Source organism: Solea senegalensis, linkage group LG8 (genome assembly GCF_019176455.1).
Source record: "Solea senegalensis isolate Sse05_10M linkage group LG8, IFAPA_SoseM_1, whole genome shotgun sequence".
NCBI lineage: Eukaryota > Metazoa > Chordata > Actinopteri > Pleuronectiformes > Soleidae > Solea > Solea senegalensis.
Window position 1 is genome coordinate 12,267,783 of NC_058028.1, and position 21,506 is coordinate 12,289,288.

At 40.8% G+C, this 21,506-nt stretch overlaps 1 protein-coding gene across 5 annotated transcripts in view; it reads right to left on the bottom strand.

Moving 5' to 3' along the window:
* Positions 1-244: 244 nt before the first annotated feature.
* Positions 245-21,506, bottom strand: part of LOC122773304 (muscleblind-like protein 1) — a 63,937-nt gene continuing 42,675 nt past the window's right edge. For 2 of the 5 annotated variants that reach the window (XM_044031887.1, XM_044031888.1), the window contains exons 3-11: positions 15,428-15,598; positions 11,356-11,565; positions 8,375-8,614; positions 7,068-7,121; positions 6,152-6,302; positions 4,617-4,652; positions 3,968-4,059; positions 3,674-3,747; positions 245-2,271 (exon numbers count right to left, since the gene is read on the bottom strand). In XM_044031887.1, the coding sequence (XP_043887822.1) occupies positions 3,691-3,747; positions 3,968-4,059; positions 4,617-4,652; positions 6,152-6,302; positions 7,068-7,121; positions 8,375-8,614; positions 11,356-11,565; positions 15,428-15,598 (1,011 nt within the window). In that variant the 3' untranslated portion in view covers positions 245-2,271; positions 3,674-3,690. The remainder of the gene's footprint in view (positions 2,272-3,673; positions 3,748-3,967; positions 4,060-4,616; positions 4,653-6,151; positions 6,303-7,067; positions 7,122-8,374; positions 8,615-11,355; positions 11,566-15,427; positions 15,599-21,506) is intronic. The other 3 variants (XM_044031889.1, XM_044031891.1, XM_044031890.1) reach the window with 3 other exon arrangements.

Consider the following 21,506-nt stretch of genomic DNA (forward strand, 5'->3'; position numbering starts at 1 on the left):
TCGACATTCCCCCACCCCACCCTCGTTGTTTGCAGCTGGCCGAGGAAGAGGCGAGTGTGCAGACTCACTTCCCCGCTCGCCACGTTCACCCAAACCCCCGCCAACAACGCCCCTGAAAAAAGTGATCAAATATGCAGCTTGTTTTTCCGACATGGCCCAATTTCCAGGGAGAGTAAAAATATTAAAACAATAGTTACTATTTGAAATGGATACAGTAGAAAATAACATTGTTACTCTACACATCTAAGAACTAGAAGATTTTTTAATAATAGTCTTTTTTTTCCCCCTTATTTGACTAGTTACAAACCTTACAATCGTTAAAATATGACTGGATTATTGGCGACGGCTGCCACAGTGACAACTTAGCCTCTCTGTTCTATTATTTCATCACTTTTAGATACTCGTATAAAACATCTTTGTTCAAAGAACACAAACACGGACTAGAGAAAAATGAAAAAAAATGCATACACTTCAACAATATGCATAACATAGAAAATACTGAGTTTTCAATCATAATCATACTAAAAATGAACCTTACATGGAATTGTCAGGAAACTGTGCATGGGGGGAAACACACACAAAAACACACACTTTTTTTTTTTTTGAAACCTTATATTATTATAAGAAAGATAAATATAATCAGCAAAACTAAAAATCTGACCTAAAAAACTAAATGTCATCCAAACAAAATAAAGTAATATTACACACCTTGTCTGATAAAGTTAAGAAAACACTGATGACAAAAAAAAAGTGACAATTACATAGTGCTTTGTGTGTGTGTGTGTGTGTGTGTGTGTGTTAATATGACGTGAATTAGGCAACTGAATGATTTCAAATGTCATGTTGCATTGTGCTGACCCGATGGTACATTCTAAGGCTTTGGATGAGTAATACAATCGTTTATGTATCTTACCACGTTTCCCTGCGCTACCCACCAATTAAATTACGCCTGAACAACACTCAGAACACAAACACGCACGTAAAACAAACAAAAAACACTACTCTATAAACTCAGTCCTTATTTCTTTGGGCTCACTCACGAGGCCCACGTGCTTTTAAAAATGATACGCACAACATCGAGTAACAGAGACACACACACACACACAAAAAAAGCCTTTGGCTGACTAACAGTTCTCAGGTAGATGTATTTAACATTTTCTTAAATATGCCAGACTCTACTGTATATACACTACACCAAATCTACCTTTCACAACCTGCCCTAAAATATGCAGAACCAAACAAATGAACACAAATCAGGTCATACAAATCACATAAGTGTAGATTCTTGACTCCTCTCTCTCTCAGCAGTTTGCATCCCGACCGATCGCTGTGTTCTGTCAAAGCTATTCATCATATAAGTTAAGATCTTAGTCGCCATCAACTAAACAGACACGGACATATCCGCTCCCGCCCCTTTTTTTTTTTGTCTAAACAACCGACATCGACGTTAAACTCGAAGAATAAAAGTAAAAAGCTTTTCATTCAGTAGAAGATTTGAGTAAAGCATTCAATCTGGGGAAGATAATCTGATCAGCAGTGGTGATATTTGGAATCACAGGTAATGACACGAGACGTGACATGGCGTCCATGAGAGGAAACATGTTAAAGGGAGTTGTTTGTAACACTGCTCCAATGCCTTTCGCGTACTTTGAGATGTATGGCACTTTACAGGGACGCTAGCGAGTTTAAAGACATGTGCTTGAAAGACGGAAAGGTTTCGAAAAGTCACCTCACACACATTCAGTTGCTATTCTGCCTCTGAGTGCACTCATGTCATTTCCCTTATCATTGGTTTAACAAAGAAAGTCAGTAAGAAAAAAACAAAAGAATCGTGTGTACATGCATATGTGATTCAGTCGCATTATTTGTTTCTTTTTCTTTTTTTACCTCAACTGAAATACAAGGTGCACCTCTGTGTAAACAAATGAACACATTTCAGGTCAAAGACCAACAATCAGTGAACAAACAAACACCATCAGTCATGATTCTTGGTCAATGGACGTACCAATCGAGCGGTCGGTGTTTTCCACACGTTTATCTCATTTTCACATTCAGAGTGTGTCCGGTGGATAAAGGTAAGTAGCCTCTACTGAGTGAAAGGCAGTCTGTAAATGCAAATGATGCTCTCTTCCATTGTTTTGTAAATAGTGTGCAATGAAATACACAAGAAATAGATCCCGACAAACTCTGCCGCCTACGTTAACATGCAGATTTAGATGTTACAGGCAGGAAGGGTAACTGCTAATCTTGGACTTGACGCTCCACTCCCACCTGGAAAGAAGTTCACAACACAAGACACACAGCGAGTTACAAGTGAATCCTGACAATGATTTTTAACAAAGATTCTAATTAGAGCTGAAGCAATTCATCGATTAATCGACAACTATTTTGATAATGGATTAATCGGTTCAAAGCTTTTTTCATGATTATAACAAGATTTCCGATTGTTAAAGCTTCTCAAATGTGAGTATTTTCTTCATTTCTTTGCTCTGGATAACAAAGAAATCATTAAAAATGAATCATTTTGGTTTGTGGATAAAACAAGACATTTGAGAACATCGTCATTTCCACGTTTGACGAACATCGATCAACATTTTTTTTTAAGGTTTTCGGATATTTTATGGACCAAACGATTAATCGATTATGAAAATAATCATTAGTCGCAGCTCTAATTCTAATAGACTTGGAAAATGTTTGCAACACACAGCTCTTTAACGGCTTACTTTGGTGAATGACGTCACTGTTTTCTTATTATTTTGTTGAATGTGAGCTGATGAATCTCACAGATTCTTGTCAATGTTGTGTTTCAGAACAAATTCAGTTTTTTTTTCAACAGAAAAAAGATAAAAGTGTCATCCTTAATAGCACAGAGTCTGGTGACGTTATCAAAGACATAGGTTTGGTTACAAGACTGATGGGGACATCTTAAACATTACTGGAGCAGTAGTGTCACTCAGAGTCTTCTTAAATTAGATGCATGTAAATATGTTAGGTAAACTCAAGAGCGTTATTAATATTTGGACAAAGCCAGATTATTAGAGGCAGGGCCATATATATACGTGTGCATGGCTGCTGTGAGAGGAGAGCGAGAGTGAGCGAGTGGATTACACGAGCATCAGTGAACGCATCACAGCCGAGCGGAAACATCGCTGCGAGTCACAGAGGAGTGTCGCCAGACTCTTTCGATAACATTCCGAGCCATTTATTGGCAAAAAGAAGCACTTTTTATGGAGATAACTCAACTCTATGAGATTACTCTGCAGCCATTGCTGCAAGAGGTGATCTACTGGACCAATTGTGAAACTTAACTACCATTCAACCACATTTATAAACACAGGGCCCAGGTCGAAATATCCTGGAATTCCCATTAAAGTCTAACTCTGGTTTGAACTGAGAGAAAAAAACAGTTTCATATTTAACTTGCACAACAGTGTTAATCTCCTCTTTTACATTCATTATCTAATAAGAAAGTGAATGTGTATTTGCCAAAAAAATGCCAAACTATTCCTTTAAGTCCTGTTCAAGTGAAACAATGAGAATGAATAAAAAAAACGACTAAACTAAAAATAAGGTTGTAAAAAAAGAAGTGCAACTCCGTCACGCTGGAACAGCAGGAAGAGAAAAATGTTGGCACCAACGTGTGTGATGTGTTGGAAAGCTGTGCGGTACATACTGTTCAGACTGAGACTCCTACATCTGGGTCACATACTTGTGACTCGTCAGATGGTCTGCAGATATTATTGGAATCTGATTGAGACGGAGAAAGACAGGGAGGGAGAGAGGGAGACGTTAGCTGAAATGAGGACAAAACACCAATGTCAACCTAATTTAATGATTCAAATACGCATAATAATCATCCAAAAAGGTCTGAATGTCACAGATTTCAGGCGCGATGCAAACTATAACACAAATAAACTAACAGAGAGTGAAAAGAGAGAGAGCGAGAGAGGGCAGGGGAGGAGCAAACCTGATTGGCTGTTGCGGTTGCAAAGGGAACACTTGCGGCAGATGTGGTGGCTGCAGACACAGTGGCTGGAGTAGCACCGTGCATCATGGGTACTTTGGGGGAAAGATCACACAGGCAGTTGAACCAGAGGAGACGACTGAAAGCAGTTTATGTGTCAACACGTCTACAGAGGGCTAATAAACAAAAAATCTAATCCTTCCTCTCTGTGATATATTTAACGACGAGAGAAAAACACGCACAGGAAAATCATCAGTGGGAGTCTTCAGGGCGTAAGGAAACTTATTGGAAGTAAAATAAAAAGCATATTTTTAGCATATTTTTTAGAACGACTAGTTACCTTTGTGTTAGTTTCGAAAAAAACAGTATAATACGACTACTTTATCGCTATTAACACTAGCAAATAATAACTCCTCATGTTCATATGGCAAGTATAACAAGATAACGTACAATGGGTGGAAGTGTCATGAGGCAGTGATGGGGGGGTATGAATTGCAACAAGCAATAGGTGACAGACAGACAAAATATGTTGCGCAGAACATAATAAAAGACATTAAAATCCCAAAGTGAATGTGCTCACATGATGAGAGAGTGAGTTGAATGAAATGTGAGTGACACAAAGAATAATCAGTAAGTAAAAGCTGGCACCTACCAACACTTGTTGCAGGTGTCATGCACAATATCGAGCCTGTCCATCATGCATTGCAACAAGGAGTGGAGGGCAGAAGGGAGGAGGAGAAGAAAACCCATTACAATTAGTGTTATAAAGTCAGACAATACTGAATTCCAACTGTGCTCTACATACGTTAATCCCTTCACACGAATACAACAGCTCAAAATCATGATATTGATTATTACTGGTGATTGAAAAGAAAAAAAAAAAACAAGTAATCATTGCTATAATAAAACATCGCAGTTGCTGCAACCACACGTACTGCACACAAAAGGAAGGACATGCATGACAACTGTGAGTGAGGAGAGATGTTATTATAGACTGTGTACTAGAAACAGAGTTCAAGCTTTCCAGTTTGAAAAGTGACGGACACAGCAGTCAGCCACCAGGGGGCAACTTCTCACTTGATTTAAAAAGTCTGTAACATTTTCCTGAGGAAATCTCTTCAAGCCTCTACCAGAGGGGCCACTTTCCCTGTTCTCAGCACAGCAGCTGTTTGAACTGTGGTGGTCTTGAGCGACCTGTTTTCAGAATCCTCGGAGAGTGTTACAGTGACCAAACGTACAAGGATCTGAGCATGTCGATGCGGCGTCGATGGCAGGCTATTCTTAAGCTGTCACAGTGACACAGTGTGAGGCGACTGTGCAGCGGCCAGAGAAAGTGTTAAAGAGACTGTGTGTGTAAAAACTCACTCACAATAAATAAAAGCCCTCTTTCTGAACTGGATCATCTGATTGTCATTTCATTGAGTTGATAGTAAATGCTGAGTTTTTACGTGGCTGACTTTTTGAGGCCCTGGATTTTGCCTGTCAGGATGTACTAACAGCTGGGACCTGACAACAAGCTCCTCAGAAACTAAATAGGTCCACTAAATAAATTAATTAAAAGTGTTTGGAAATTCTTTTAACTTATCACCATCCTGAGGAATTCTGTATAATTACCGAGAAATATACCAGTGTCCCTACATGACACATGCTGAGGTGATGTCACCTCACCCCTTCACATCTTCACTACACGGTTGCTAGAATCATTTAGCTGATGAACGTCCCCAGTTTTTTCATAGCACAGTCTTGCACCTAATTACGAGACTTGCCTTTGCCAGTCTCGTAAGTAAGCAAGTCACTTCCTGTGTGAAGTGAAGGGAAGTCTGAAGAAAGGGGCTTGGACTTTTGAATTCAAAACAGTTTTTCCAGGATCTACAACCCTAACTTTAAATTAAGCCAGTATAATACTGATATTACCACTATACTGACTGTTGTTATAGATGCTACAGAATCGACTCAATGCTTTGTGACGACAGTTGTTTAGAACCATCACAAGCTAAACATCCATGCTGTGAACAATTGTACAAATATGTGTCCATGCAAGTTTTTCTATCTCTTCACCAACAGAGGAAACACACAGTCATTCACAGCTGATGCCACAACATAATGACAGAGACTACAGGTCAGTTGACAGTGACGAGTGATGGAGTAAGTCCCATAAACATGGTTAAATGAGAGTTCAGGTCTTACCTGATGGTATGAAGGCAGTCTGCTGCTGAAACTGCATGTTGGCCAGGGCCTGTTGGTACTGGAATACGCCAGCATTGAACATTGTGGTGGCACCGTTGGCTTTTTCAAGTGCAGGTCTCTTTGGTAGCGGAGGCAAGACGGGAGGGAGCCCCTGATGAGGGGATGACACCAAAATAAAGGGATGGGAAGTGAGGGAAATCAAAGGAACGGCGGCAGTGACATTCAGGGCAGAGAGAACAAAGAATTTCATTAGATTAAGTTGCTCTTCCAGACAGCTTTCACTAACACTGGCAAACAAGCAGTGGACTACACTTTCTCTGTAAGAGCCAGAAGGCACAGTGGTACTAGCTGACAAACTGTGGCATGTTCTCAGCTCAATTTCATCAACCTTATGATATGAGTTTAAACAGTACAGTAAAATAATCGTTGAAGGCTAATAAACTACATTCACTATAATAGAAGTTATTATACTAACTGCTGGACCAGCAACAGAAATGATTTAGTTAGGAAAAGCTGCACTGCCACTCCATGATAATAGTACTTGGCACACGATAGTACAAGCCATGTTAAGACTGATGTGACACCTCTTTACCAAGTGACTGAACCATGCAAACATGACCACACCTCATTATCTTACTATACTTCATTCACATGCCTCCTTTAAATTGCTTTTGTTGTACACTTAAGGTGATGAAATGACAGTTGAAAGTGAAAACATGTTTTAATTTATTTTTGGTCCCTGGTCTTTTAAATAAAGAGTCAAAATGATCGGCTTCTGCTACAAGCTGCAATCAGTTCATCACCCACCAGTGTTTCCACAGTTCAGACCATTCAATAGATAATAAATGAGGAATAAGACACTGTATCTATTCAGCTACATGCTGAGCGAAAAGGTGAAGAGTAATAGTCATAGTACCAGGTCAATAGTTGCGTCGAGGGGTCGCTTCAGTGATTTGTCAGCCGACTGAGTCTTAATTAGCAGGCAGCGAGCACATGATGGCAATGGGCCAATGGGGTTCAAGCGCAATAACATAAACCAGCAAGCGGAGGTGCATCATGGAGGCAGCAGTGCAGTGTGGGTTGGTGAAAAGAAAGAAACAATAAAAACAAACAAACAAATAAAAAAAACAAATCATTGGAATGCAATAAACAACAATAACAAGACCAGGGCATGCACATTAATGGCTGCAGGGTTACTGAAGAGAATTATGACCTTTCACATGATTAATTGTTAAGAGAAAAATGAGGCAAAACATTACTGAGGTCAATAGTGTCATGGTCCACGAAGATTTATTTTGATTTTGATTTAATTAAAGTGTGTAATAATGATCAGAAGTAGACTGAAAATTGGTCATATTGTTCATACTTAGTTCTACCACAGCACGTCTTTATGACATTATACAAGGGCCAAACTGATTTATTGCTGTCGTTCACATGCTTTGGTTTTAGCCAGCAATAGCTACCCAATCAATAAGGTATTTAAGATTAATCATGACTGCTTCAAGTCAAATCTATTTCATGTGTTAAATACACTTGAATTTCTACATGTTCAATGTAAAATGTTTTAATTGTATTGAAAATATATCAGTAAATATAGCTTTTACCCTATATACCCTTACCCTAACTCTAACAGGGAATGAAATTAATCTTACCGTCCTCTCTAGATACCTACCTACTACTTCCGCCTAGATTATTTGCCTAAGGAAAACCCATTTTTTTTCCAGATTTTTGTACAGATTACAGACACATGAATAGAAGTAACAGTTATTTACAATGCATTATATTACTGACTGTGAACAACAGCAACATTTATGTCTAACAAAGCAGCAAAATAAGACGGAGCAGGAGACGGTGATCACTGCAGCCTGCTGCTAACAAAGCACACTGAGTCAGAGCTGAGGGGAGCAGGAACAGTGGAGACGGAAATGTGCGCGAGAGCATGAGTAAAAGCAGCAAACAAGTAGAGGATGTTGACTGAGACAGTGTTGGTAGTGGATATAGTATGTATTCAATCAGAGAAATGCCCAGTTCATGTTTATGAGCCACCATTAACCGTAGATGAGCTTTGTTTTAGTTCAAAACGTCAAACCAGGACTGTCTCCTCATTTTTTGGAATAAATAAATATATTCTACTCCAGGTTTTCTTTTTTCTTTTTATGACAGTAAGTCCTTAAACTGCCACCAAACTTTTTTAATGCTCCATCTGCAGACAGATGTACCTACCATAGCCGCAGCAGCTGCAGCCTGGTTGACTTGGTGTTGGGCGGCTTTGATCTTGGCCTGCAGGTGAACCGGAGGGTGGAAGTACTTGCACTTCTCCCTCGAACAGCGGCCCTTAATGTAGTCCATGCACACAGTGACTGTGTTGTCGTTGGTGTCGATCATAGTGCTGTCCGCCGGGTGGGCAAAGCGACAGTCGTTCTCCCCACGTGTGCAGTTGCCCCGCTGGTATTCTCGACATACCTGGGACACACATGTGCACATTACCTCTGTTATTGTGTTTAAAATGCACAGGAAGAAGAAGAAGAAAAAAAAACACCTCACACAACATAAAGTTAGTGTTTGCTTTACTTCACATGTAATGAAGCAATCCATCTGTGCAGCCATTGTTTGATTATTTCACCAGACAGTGATAACTAATCTTGATGCCAAGCTTTGGCCATTCCTACTGATTGATACGCAGAACAGACTGTAACCAGTGTTCACAGACACATCAATCACTCTAACTTTACAACCATTATTCAAATGAGCTGCGTTTATATTCCTTCTGCTGTGGGACAGAAGGGGGCAGCACCTGCATGAACGAACAATCGGGATAGTGATTGCCTCAGCCTGAATGTACAGCTCAGCGAGGCTCATGGGAAATAAGAGGCTGGGTTACTCTCGGGGGGTGGGAGGCTGCAGCTGACGTAATCAACAACTGTCACACACACACACTACAGAATTAATTGTGAACACCTAAAAAAGCAGCACAAACAGCTTCATTTAAGTAGCAGTCAGCGACCGACGACTCCTTCCAGTCCGGCACAAATGAAACATAATATCACTCTATCCTGTATGGATCTATCAGTTATCAATTATTGTGATAGAACAAGCCATTTACCAGTCGCACTGTCTGCGTGCATAAAGGATTTGATTCATGTTGGACTGGCTCCCAAACAAAAGGCCATCAGGGCAGTTATCTACACACCACTGCTGCTCTGACTCCTGTCATGACAGCTCATCATCCACAATCACTGTTCTGAGAGCGATGGAGCAGGATTCTATCTCTCTGCTGGTCTCTTCTTCCTCTTACATGGCTCTGACATGCACTCATCTGTTCACACACGCACACAGAGACACACACACACACACCATTACTGCTGCTGCTACTGGTCTTATTAAAAGAAGGAAAAAAAAAATCAAGCTGCCTTGTTGTCAGGCAGATGTTGGAGAAGCAGGTAAGGGAGGGAGGGAGGGAGGGAAGGGAGAGAGTGGTTGATGAATAAAGGACATAGAGATGGGGATCAAGTGAGGGTGGCTGGCACAGAAAATAAAACAAAGAAAGGGAAAAACTAAATGGTTCTGGGAACCAGGTGTGTCTCTCTGAGCAGCAGCTCTAATCATGCATTAGAGAGAGCTAACCCCGTCAAAGTGCTTAGTTGGACAAACACATAAAAGGCCTGCTAATCATATTTCTGTCCCCATGGTAACCATCCCTCTGGGCCATTTACATCACCATTGTTGCAGGTAAGCATCATACCATTCTGTGTGTGCTGAAACGCTGCAGCAAACAGAGACGGACGGACGGACGGACAGACGGGGAAATATTTCTTAGGAAAACAGTCCGGAGATTTGTCTTCTAAAATAGGAATTTCTCTCAGCCTCAAGGAAACAGACGGCAACATATCTACAGACTGGTATGTGTGTCAGCCCACAGAATCTCAGCTATGTTTATTTTGAATGACACACTAGAAACTAAAATACGGCCGGCCCTTTTCTCAAAGATATTTTTAGCAAACCTAGTTTCTGAGAAATTAGGCTAGGACACGGCTTCTTCCAATCAAAGAGCTGCACTCGTGCACACAGGCAGCGCTGACCACTGGAATGGGCTCATACAGTAGAAGGAAGACAACTGCGAAAAAATGATCATTTTATGTGTTTACTGGGCTAAGGCGCTAAAAACTTTCAATCCTGGGTCCTGAAAATGATTTTCTGTCACCAAATTAGACCCACATGTTCATCTATTAATGAAAAAATGAACTTTGTCTGTTACCTTTTCACACCAGTCACGACTCTTCTATGAAATTAAATCACCACTTTGTCCTTTGTCTGTCTTTGTCTCCAGATGTCCCAACCTCTCCATTCATGACCATAACAGGTCGACAAATTGATTCCCTATCTCCTCCTCCATCTCCTTTCCTATGGCCCTTTCCCTTTACTTCTCCCTGCATGTTGCCCACTTGTCAATCGGACTAAGGGACTTCCTAGGCCTCGCCTCCATTCATTACCGAGCTACACCATGTTACGTTTTAACTGTAACCCTCCTAATGTTCTCGCACGCCTCCTGTCTGCTTCCAACGATTTCCCCATTATTCTGCTGCCACTGTTTCCCGGGTGGGTCCACATAATGGATGAGATTGACTTACTGTCCAATTAATGATTATCTGAACACAGCTAGAGGAGCAGCACTCATCAAGTTTCATGACTGATTGTTTTCATAAGACAATTAAAGATTTTTCTGGAAATTACACACTGGCTCCTTGTAACTAGAGGGTTGCACCAAACACGCTTCCTGTTGCCGCCTGTTGACTGACCGCAACATCGACAGTGTGAGTGTTTGTGGAGAGACTCTCATTAACGTCCCCTTCTCTTTGCTCAGGTTTAGGTAATGACTGTATTATGGTAATGCTATGTAGTTACTGTAACAGGAACGATTTACCAAATACATAATTAAAGTCGGCAAAGACAGAGTGTCGAGGAAACTGGTGCCTTTAATATTCAAGCTGGCACAGCCTCTATTTCAAAGCCCAATCTGTTTGCATAGATGGTAAACAGATCCTCACTGGCTGCAGTGTTTACTCGAGTTTTGTTAATCTCTCTTTTAATTTGTAACTGATATGAAAGTGACAAAAATAATTATGCAAATCCGCTCATCTCTGCGTATGTGTGTGTGTGTGTGTGTATTTATGTGCTCATATTTTGTGAAAGTGTGCGTCTCTCACCTCCAGTCTGTCTGTCCTCATGAGTTTCTGTGCAGCGGCAGCAGCAGCAACAGGGACGTTGTGGTTGCTGGTGACCAGTACGGGGGCACCGGGCAAGATGTCTCCGGGCATCAGGCCGGGCGACATGGGGCCAAGGTAGGGGTTAAACGCGGCGGCCGCAGCAGCAGCATTGGCGTTGGTTGCAAGGCTGGGTGTGACTGAAAACATCGGCTGTGAAATGAAATGAGAAATAAGATTTCTTACAGAGTCTATATATATATAAAAAGATGGTAAATATTTGATTACATCTACCGGTTAGCATAATGTTACTTCTGCTCGAATAAACACTTGGAGTTATATGACTGTAGACAATGAAATAGGAGACGTGCGCATTAATCAAAGGCCAATGTGGACAGACAGAGAAAAGACAAAAAAAGAGACTATTATTGTATTTACATCTGATATAAAAGAATGTTTGAGAGCTGCTTCTCTTTCATTGCTCCAACACAAATAGTATAAAGCCTCAGCTCCACACGAGACGTTGCCTACTTCACACACTTTACACACCAGAGATCATTAAGACAAGAGTAATAAGGATGAGGGATGTCAGGCTGTGTGTGTGTGTGTACGTGAGGGAGAAGGAGACGCTACACAGCATAACATTTGAAAGAGAAAAAAAATGATGGGAGTTGATATAGCACACTGCAAGTTTTGACCTTAGTCCCAGTCAGAGAATTGTTTCTTCAGCCCCTGCCGACACAACAATATGAGTAATAGAACAGCATCAGCCACAGCTGAATATCTACATTCCTCCAAATACCTCATGGCTGTTCTGGGATGACTCACAACATCAGAAAAAAACCCATCATGAACTTTGTAATTCTGCTCATGCTGCCTTTTGTAACGTCTGAGAAATCATGTCCCATAACAAGATTCCCTGCAGACGCGTCTCGCTTGTGGCGCTCAGATATCAGGGATGGTATGATGTCACTGAGAAGACTCACAGTCCTGAGGTTTTAACAATGCAGTGATGTCATCCTGCAAAAAAAGCGTGCGCTCTTGCTTTGGGCCTTTTGTGAACCTCACTTCACTTGGTGTGGAAATGTTCTCAAAGATATCACAACGCAGACTCTTGCGGTAAATCACAGTCACACCAGAAAGAAAACAATTATCTTAAATTGAGCATATTTACACAGTAGGAACAGAAAAGTCTCTGCACGCCTCCTGTCAGCAATTTGTATCACAGCAGTGATTGTGTTTGTGTAGCTCTCATTCTCACAAAAACTTCCTCTTACTTTTACTCACTTTGTCTTAGAATAGCAAATTGAATTTTTATTTTTTTATTTTTAATTATCTTCATTATCTATAAATATCCTCCCCACAGGTTAATGTTATGCAACTCAATTCAATTTTATTTTTCAGTAGAATGACTCCACAGTAATGAATCGCAATATGACCGAGCACAACATCCAATCGTAAGACACAGCAATTCTGGGATTTAAGATCAAATTTGTGATAAAACAGCATTATAGTGGAATGCTTCAGTGTTGCAGAAATTCACTTCAAATGAAAAAACTATAATTTCTTTGCAAACAGACTTCTTAAAAGTCAAATCATCATGATTTGGACATATTTATTATTTATGTTTAATGTAATGTAATGATATTTTTCTTGATCTGATGTCAAATGGCATCAATAATTAAAACGTTAAACGGAGCACGAAGATATATTGTATTCACTTTGCTAAATTAGCAACATCTCATGTGTTTTACCGCTCGCCTTAAAGGAAGGGTGGGGGATCATTTTAAGGAGCTTTTTTTTTACTGTATTGCTTAAAATCCTCTTCACACCCTAATTGTAACTAAATCATAATGCGCGTACCCCTCTTTTGTCATCAGAAGGCCACACCAGAGCTTATGCTAGCTTGCTAAATCCAATGAGACAGTTGAAGCAACGTTGTGACAGAAAAGGTGCCAACAACAGGTGTTGGTTTCAAACAAAAGACGTTTCTTTGGGAAGGCTACCGCCAAGAAAAAGACTGACGCAGAGCCAAGACCAGAGTGAACATCGACAACTGCAAAGTGATGCCATGGTGCCTCTGTTTCTACTGGACCAGTAGGTAACGTAGCCTGCTCCAACCGTTTTTCCAGGAGCTCCAACCCTACCTTTAAAGCAACACTATACAACCTTTGACCTTAAAACAAGACCTTCAAAAACTATTTTGATGGGTTACTGGCTTGTGCAATTTGGAGAACAGAGACATTTTCATTCCTACTCTGTTCCCTGATTATCTGACCTAGCACTAGGTGAGGTTGGTGAGTAAGCAGGGAAAATGTGAGACGCGTAACCGTTGGGGTGTAAACGTTAGTATGAAGCAGCAGGAGGAAAAAAAAAGAAGCCAGGAGCCTGTAAACCCAGTGGACATTTTTCTGCAAAAACCACATCCCGGTCGCCAAGAGAATAACATAGTGAAAGCAGGGCTTTTACGGGAACAATATAAGCAAACATGGACGGTGTCATTTTCACATTTACACCATGCAATCAGTTTTGACATCCTAATGACAAGTTTAAGCCGAAAATCCGTCCATTCAACTTTGACAAAACTAGAATGCTCTTCTCTTGAGTGAGGATACAGGACTATAGATAGATATAATTGTAACGTGGGCCGTCCGCTGACGTTGACTCTGTAATAAAAAGCATCATGAGCACCATCACTCACAGCCAGCTGTAATGGACCCTAATTACTTCACCCGCTGCACATTTCCATGCGTGAAATGAAATCACTTTCCTACGCACTTGGAGGACGCTGGAAGGCGGAAGACAAAAAAAAAAAAAGAAATGTGAGAGAGCCGCAGATAAAATGTGGTAGACATGCTGAGGATGGGGGCAGGAAACCACGCCGAGGACACAAGGGAAGGATGGAGGAAGAGAGTTTGATTCCTGGAAAGACTCGTACCCTGTCTTTCTGTTTGTTCCCTTTGCAGACAACATGGTTCTGTTCTCTACACTTTTCTTTGTAGTGCAGGGCTAAAGCCATTTCTCCTCACTGCTGACGTCCTATCTTTTTTACTTTCCCTACCTGTCTCTACTCTGTCCATTTATCTACCCCTGCTTCACTCAGCCATCACTTTCTTCTTCTGCTGTGTCCTTCTCTGTCAGTCTGTCTCCCCCCTCCTCTCACCGTAGTCTCTCTTCCCATGACATAAAAAGAAAGAGAAGGCTTTGCAGTCTCAGGGAGATCTATTTCTTCTTTAAAAGCTTTCATGCTTTCCTCAGTTCTCTCAATGGGCCGCTCGACACAGCCCCTCTTCCCTATATGCCAATGGCTAAGTGTACACACACTGTGCATGTGTTTGTGTGTGTGTGTCTTAAAGCTCTTTTAAATACAGATGTGAGATTATTTTAGACAGACAAACTCCACAGAGGAAGCAGAGGGAAAGACAGGAATCATTTTGAGCTTTACTGGGTCTCAAGCAAAGGGATTGAACAATCTATTTGAACTTGCTGACGGGCTTTAGTCGTCACCTTAAAGATCCTTTCAGTTTAAAGTGCAATAATTTCAGGTGTGTCGTTTACTGCATTTTCATAATCGATTACTCTGCCGAGTATTTTCTCGCTTAATTGAGTAATTGTTTGGGTCCATAACATGTCAGAAAATGTTAAAAATGTTGATCAGTGTTTTCCAAACCTGGAAATGATGTTCTCAAATGTCTTGTTTTGTCCACAAATCAAAATGATTCAGTTTGAATGATTTCTTTGTTGTATGGCGCAAAGAAACCAGAACATGAACATATTTACATTAAAGAAGCTGAAACAATCAGAAATCTTGTTTTAATCATGAAAAAACCCTCAAACCAATTAATCAATTATCAAAATAGTTGACAATTAATTTAATAATCGATTAATCGAGTAATTGTTTCAGCCCTACTGATTTATGGTGATTGAACTCATGATGAAATGAAATGAAACTCCTTCAAACATGATGAGTGGGGAAATGTGTGTTACGTTTTTGTACACACAGTAAAAAGGTAAACATCTGTGGCTTATTCTTGGGGATGGGTCTTTAGGTGTGAATTTGCGTGTGTCCCCTCACCACTGGCTGTAGCTGTGTGCCCGGCATCATGGCATTAGCGAGCTGCATCTGCTGGGCCAGCATCGCCATATTTTTCTGCTGGATGAGGTTGTTCCTTCCATTGATCTCCAGCTGGGTCTTTAGGTGAGGAGGAGGATGGAGGTACTTGCAGTTCTCCCTGGAGCATCGGCCCTGGTTTGGTGAAAGGACAAGAGGAGGAGGAGGAGACAAGGAGTATGAAAGATAGAGACAGAGGAATCACATTAGAATAATGCTTGTCTTAATTGTAAAGAAGCAATGAACCTTAACTCAAGGTGCTGCCCTCCCATTTAGCAGGAACTGACCTAACATCCCTGACATAATGGGCCAGTGGATTCGTCACAAAGAGGAATTGCTTTCTTTAACTCTTTGTGGTACGAGCTGCATGTTTGCTACCTTCTCCTTTTTTCTCAAGATCCCACTGACAAACACAGTAGAGGATTAGATGCTTATCTGCCAACAGTGAAACAGAGAGACACGAAGAGACATGAAGATTTGAGCACTTTACTCACTGACTATGTTTGAGTGTTAAGTATGGCTGGAACACATGATTATTTTGATTATTCATTTGCTTAATTAATCGTTAGGTTATACCATTTGGTCATACTAAATTTAATAACGCACAGTAATTAAGTTTATAACCACACAAGGTCAAAGAAATGTAAAATATGCTCATACTTACAAAATGCCATCTTTCATGACTATTTCAAAGAAATCAACTGATAAGATTAAAGACCAATTGTTTCAGCTGTACTGTAGTGTTCAACCTCAGAAGGGAACGTTCATTTTTATTACATTAAAAAGGTCTTATTGTAAAACAAATGAAACTATAGAGGTTGAGAACACGTCTCATCTCTTTGTATAAAAGTTACGTAAAAAAGTTAAGATAGGAAACAAGGAAAGGCCCAGTTCCACTTTTTTGAGTAGCTATAATATCAGTCTTTTAAGAAAATCACAGTCACACTATTTTACTTTTTTATTCTTTTATCTTAAAATAAGTCTGCAAGGCTGAAACGATCACGTGTCACATACATTTGCATCCCTCTTACGTTCTGGTCACACGTTGGCACGTGTTTGATATTGGTTTCATCATGTTTTGTTTTTTCCTCTCTCTGAAATCCGATCCAATTATTTTGACCAGCAGTAATTCTGATTCTGAAGATCACATCCACTCATCCCCCCGGAGGAAAATCCTGCTGTTTCCTGTCTACCTGAAGTGCTGCTGCACTCTTGCTTCTGAGCTTTCAGGGAGTTTTGAGATCCACGCACTCCTCCGCCTTTGAAAGCTGCCTCATCTGATACCAGATGCTTTACAGGGCCTGGTGGTGACTCACTATTGATTTCACTCAATTGAGACAAATAAGTTATTTGTCAATATTTGACTGAACATAATTTCAGAAAAGAACCATCTGGAAAACTGAATCAGGGTCGATACACAACTGGGGACACGTGTTTAAAATAAATATCAACACACACCATGGCTCTCTATTGAATATTCTGCTTGTGTCTACAGACAGTGAGCTGTGTGTCTGGGTGCTCGGCGCTGCTGTGGTTGATTATATTCATCCAGCAGCCCAAGGGGAGAAGGAGGGAATGTAATTTATACTCTCATAATGCCTGCTCCACTGAACACTCCCCTGAATAGGTGTAATATCTAAGATATCGCCTCCTTTTCTCATTCCCTTCTTCCAACTACATACATCCAGTGCCCCACGCTGATATTTGCTCTCCTTATCGTGATTACCGTGCTGTGCATATGCGGCAGTGTTGCTGTGATCTGTGCGCGTGGATGTGTGCAGAGTGTGGAGAACAGCCGAGACACGTGCTCCCTCTCTGCCTTTGTCGGCTTCATTCTTTCCTCTCTCACTTCCATCTCTCCCAATCCAAATGCATCCCATGACTCCTTTATATGAATGTGCTGCTCGGGGGATGAGGAGAACCAAGCCGGTGACAACTCCACATTACCACCTCCCGTGGGGAATTAAAGGTTGGCTGTCACGCTACTGCTTATCTCAGTGAGATTACCTGCTGCCCTCTGCAGCCCACAATGACACCTGCTTTCACAGCCCTCTGTTCTTCCCACCCTCCTCTCTCTCTCTCTCTCTCTCTCCTCTTCACATCCCACACTATCCCTCCATCCCTGCCTTTTATTTCCCCGCGCCGCCTGCTCTGCCTAGCTACAGCAGCAGAGGCACTTTGGATTGGAGAGCGGCAGAATGTCAAGAGTTCTTCCAGCGTTTTCATTGGCAGAGAGCCAGCAGGAATACTTTTCCTGGTGTGGCCATTGGCCTAGAGACACACATGAACAATGTTCTGTGCCAGGCTCTTTCCTGTGTGGCTGTGTGACGATCGATCAGCACTAATTGGTTAATGTCTTTTGATTTTCAGAGCACAGTCCCACTGGGTGACGAGACTCGACCCTCTCCACCGTGTTGGTGTGTCTTCAGTGTCTATCTGTGACCGAACAGGGAAGAACGACGTTCTATCACAAGGACGTTTGTCTTTGTGAGAAAGAAACATTGTGAGAATAAAAAAGAGAAAATGTTACAAATTTAAAAAATGTGGGATATGAAAAATCTCATAAACTATTCAAATACACTCTACGTTTGTCTGTTTTCTTTTGTTCACCAGTAATTTCCTTAATCTTTATTTACTCTTTAATGGGAAAGACTTTGAGAAAAGTAAATGTTAAGTTTTACTTTTTAATTGTTGTGTTTAATGTAATCTTTCTTTCTTTCACATATTATGTTTTGTCATGTCTGTGCATTAAGGACGTTCATAATTAGCCAATTTATTAATTGGCGTTATTGAATTGAATTTATTGAGAATCTATTCATTATTTAACCAACAACATCTTTTTCTTTTGATCTGTGTGTCACTTCTCTATACTTTTGATGTAGGTGAATAAGCCAGGAAGTTAAGGTAGTTTTAGGAGCCTCTGGGAAAGAGAGCTGTGGCTTGTGATCAGTGCAGCTGCAGCCATAATGCTACTGCTTGTGGATCACAGGGCTGAAACAGAAAATAAGCTTCTTGACAAAGTATCTCCTCTGGATTTTAAATTGCATTCTCTCGTGAAAAGCAAACTCCTCACCCTTCCTCCCACAAGTTAGTCCGGTAAATTCTGCGTATCACATGGACTTCAGGGTCACCAGAGAGTTTCTGTGCAGCCTGACGTAACAACAAACCAACACCAGCACCTTTTTGTTGTTTCATGAAGCTCACGTAACCTGTGTCCACTAATGCTTAAAATTCAAACTAAAAAAAGACGTTTCTATAATGTATTCAAGGTATTCATGCACAGTAAAAGAAACTTGCAGTCTGTAAGATGTTTGCTAAAAGACACGTTAGGCTTACGAATGCAAAACAATTCTACCGACGGGTACAAATAAGAAGACATGCCTTGACTCGTCAGCAGACACAATCCAGAGATGTTGTGTTAACATCTAATTTCAGCAAAGCTGGAAGAGAGAAAGTTAATAGAACATAATGATGGATCAGACAAGCTTTGTTGGGGAATGTTTTTCCTGTGGCAGTTATATTCCTTTTAATCTCCTTCAGGGCTTTAATGTGAGACTGCTCAGTCAGTTGTACAGCTCAGCACACAGTCTGATGTGGATGACCTTTACAGTACATCTATTATGTGTTTTGTTATGTTCTTTGGAGACAGACACACTACAACGGACTCTTTGGCCAAGTCCGGTTGCACAGTGTAATGGTGGTAGTGAAACAAAACAAAAGTGATTTATATTGGTGCTGTTTTCAGACACGAACTTTCCCCACAGATGACAAAATGCAGCAGGACATTGTCTGGATAGTCAGGAGTGGCACCTGTCTGGAGCATGTGGGAGGAAGGACACTGGACACCGTGTCTTCACTGTGTCTTCACAACTCAGTCGGAAATTATTTTGAAAATTTGACAAGGAAGCTGCCTTGAGAAGTTCAGGGGAAAATACAGATATTACGTCACAAAGCTCTAGATTATTTTGCACAGCATTCTCCTAAAATCTATTGTGTTTTTCAACACTAATGTGGACGCATTATGCCACAACATAACAGTGGCTCTGAGGGCAAGTACCGTTGTCCTTTCCTTGCTGCATCTTTATGACAGGGACCAAACAATAACACACATGGACTCGCTGGGAACAAGCTGTCTGTTGCCTCTTTAGGATAAAGGTGATGTCAGGATTATTACGCCTGTAGTAATGACAACTTACGTCCATACATTTTATCAGTTACATACACAGAGGTCAGGGCATCGACACAGTCTGCTTTCACAGATAGTCTCATTGACATTTGCTGCTTTGTTCAAAGCTGCCTCCGCGTCGATCATCGCCTGCGATGCTAATGTCGTGTCTCCTCTGCTGCCTCTTTTCACTGCTATTTTCTCTGCTGTCTAAACAATGTCACTACAGGTTAATGGTGAGCTTGTCTGAGCCAAAACAGTTTTCCCTCTGGCTGGAATGTGTGACTACCAGACTCCACTCAAGTTGACTCCGTTCCGCCTTCACCTGTCTGTCTGCCCGTCCGCCTCTGGGACGCTAATATGCTGACAGACGACTTGCATTTTATACACTTAACACTGCTTTGGTTCCTTCCGCCCCCGCTCCACGTCTCAGGTGATTGTCTGGACTAGTATGTTCTCCCTGAGCTTTTCAACATTGGCTCCCTTATTTCCTTTTAAAGCTACTCAACCATCTTCTAACGTCTCAGGGTAAAGTTTTGGTTAAAAAATAAAAAAAAAATAAAAAAATAACAACCTCCAGTTCGTCTCATAACCAAATATAGAGGCAACTTGAAACAATTTGCTTTTGCCAAGTTTTGGCCAAGTCACAGCAGAGTTTCGCTTCCTTTTAATTGGCAAGCCTTTAAAAGAAAATGAACCAGCTGTCACAGTCATACGCTTAAGTGAATGTGTGTGTATGTCAGTGCTGACAAACCAAGTAGTCTGCTGCTATAAATCACCTTGGCCTCATTACACCAGATATCTTTCAGCCAAACTTCAGCTCTGGGACTCACAGTCACACACACACATAAATGTATAGACGGGTGCACAAACACACGCACACTAACTGTAAGCTTTACAACATGTCGTTATCTTAAAATATGATCATTCAAATTATGGGCTTTTGCTTTTTGTCACTTAAAGACAGTGACAACACACACACACACACACACTAGTGCTGAAACAATTACTCTATTACTAAATTAACTAATTATTAGAATTATTTTGATAATCGATTAATCGGTTTGAGGTTTTTTTTCATAATTAACCAACATTTGTGTGATTTTCTGGTTTATTTGCTCCATATAACAAAAAGATTGTTCAAACTGATGAATTCTGGTTGGTCAAAAACAAGTCATTTTGAGAACTTCAAAAAACATTTTTCTACCTGTTCTGACATTTTATCCACCAAACGATTACTCAATTAATCGAGAGAATAATCGATTATGCAAGTAATGGTTAGTTGCAGCCCTAACACACACACATACAGGTGTTGTGCAGCTATTCTTCTTAAGACACTGCAAAATGTAAGGAAAAATTAGACGTAGAGGCAGAAAGTAATGAATCAGTCAAGGCAGAAGAGGAGGTATCGTTGCAGGTATATAAGTATCTTTATAAATATGTATGTACACACAATGACACACGTGTATGTTCCAACCTTGAGTTTCTTCAATTACCACTGCGGCATTTTCACTGCAGTTTCAGATGTCACACGTGGGCCTGATTCTGACCTTGGCAACAACATGGTTTTTAATCAGCATCACATAATCCTCTGTGACAACGTTACAAAACAAGATAAGACAACTGATGTGAGGAGAATTATTTTAAAACCCTCTAATCATACATTCTGGACACATCATATTTCATAATGATGGTCTAATTGAAAGGTTTCCTTTTTACAATTGAAGGAATGAGCATGCACAAAGAGAACGGCTTCACTCACACCCACAGTCCCACCTACAGATCATTTCAGTGTCTTAACAACTGACAGAGTTTCAACCTGAACACAGTGGAACATTTCGCTGCTAACAGGCCGTTATTTTGTCAGGAGTAACATGG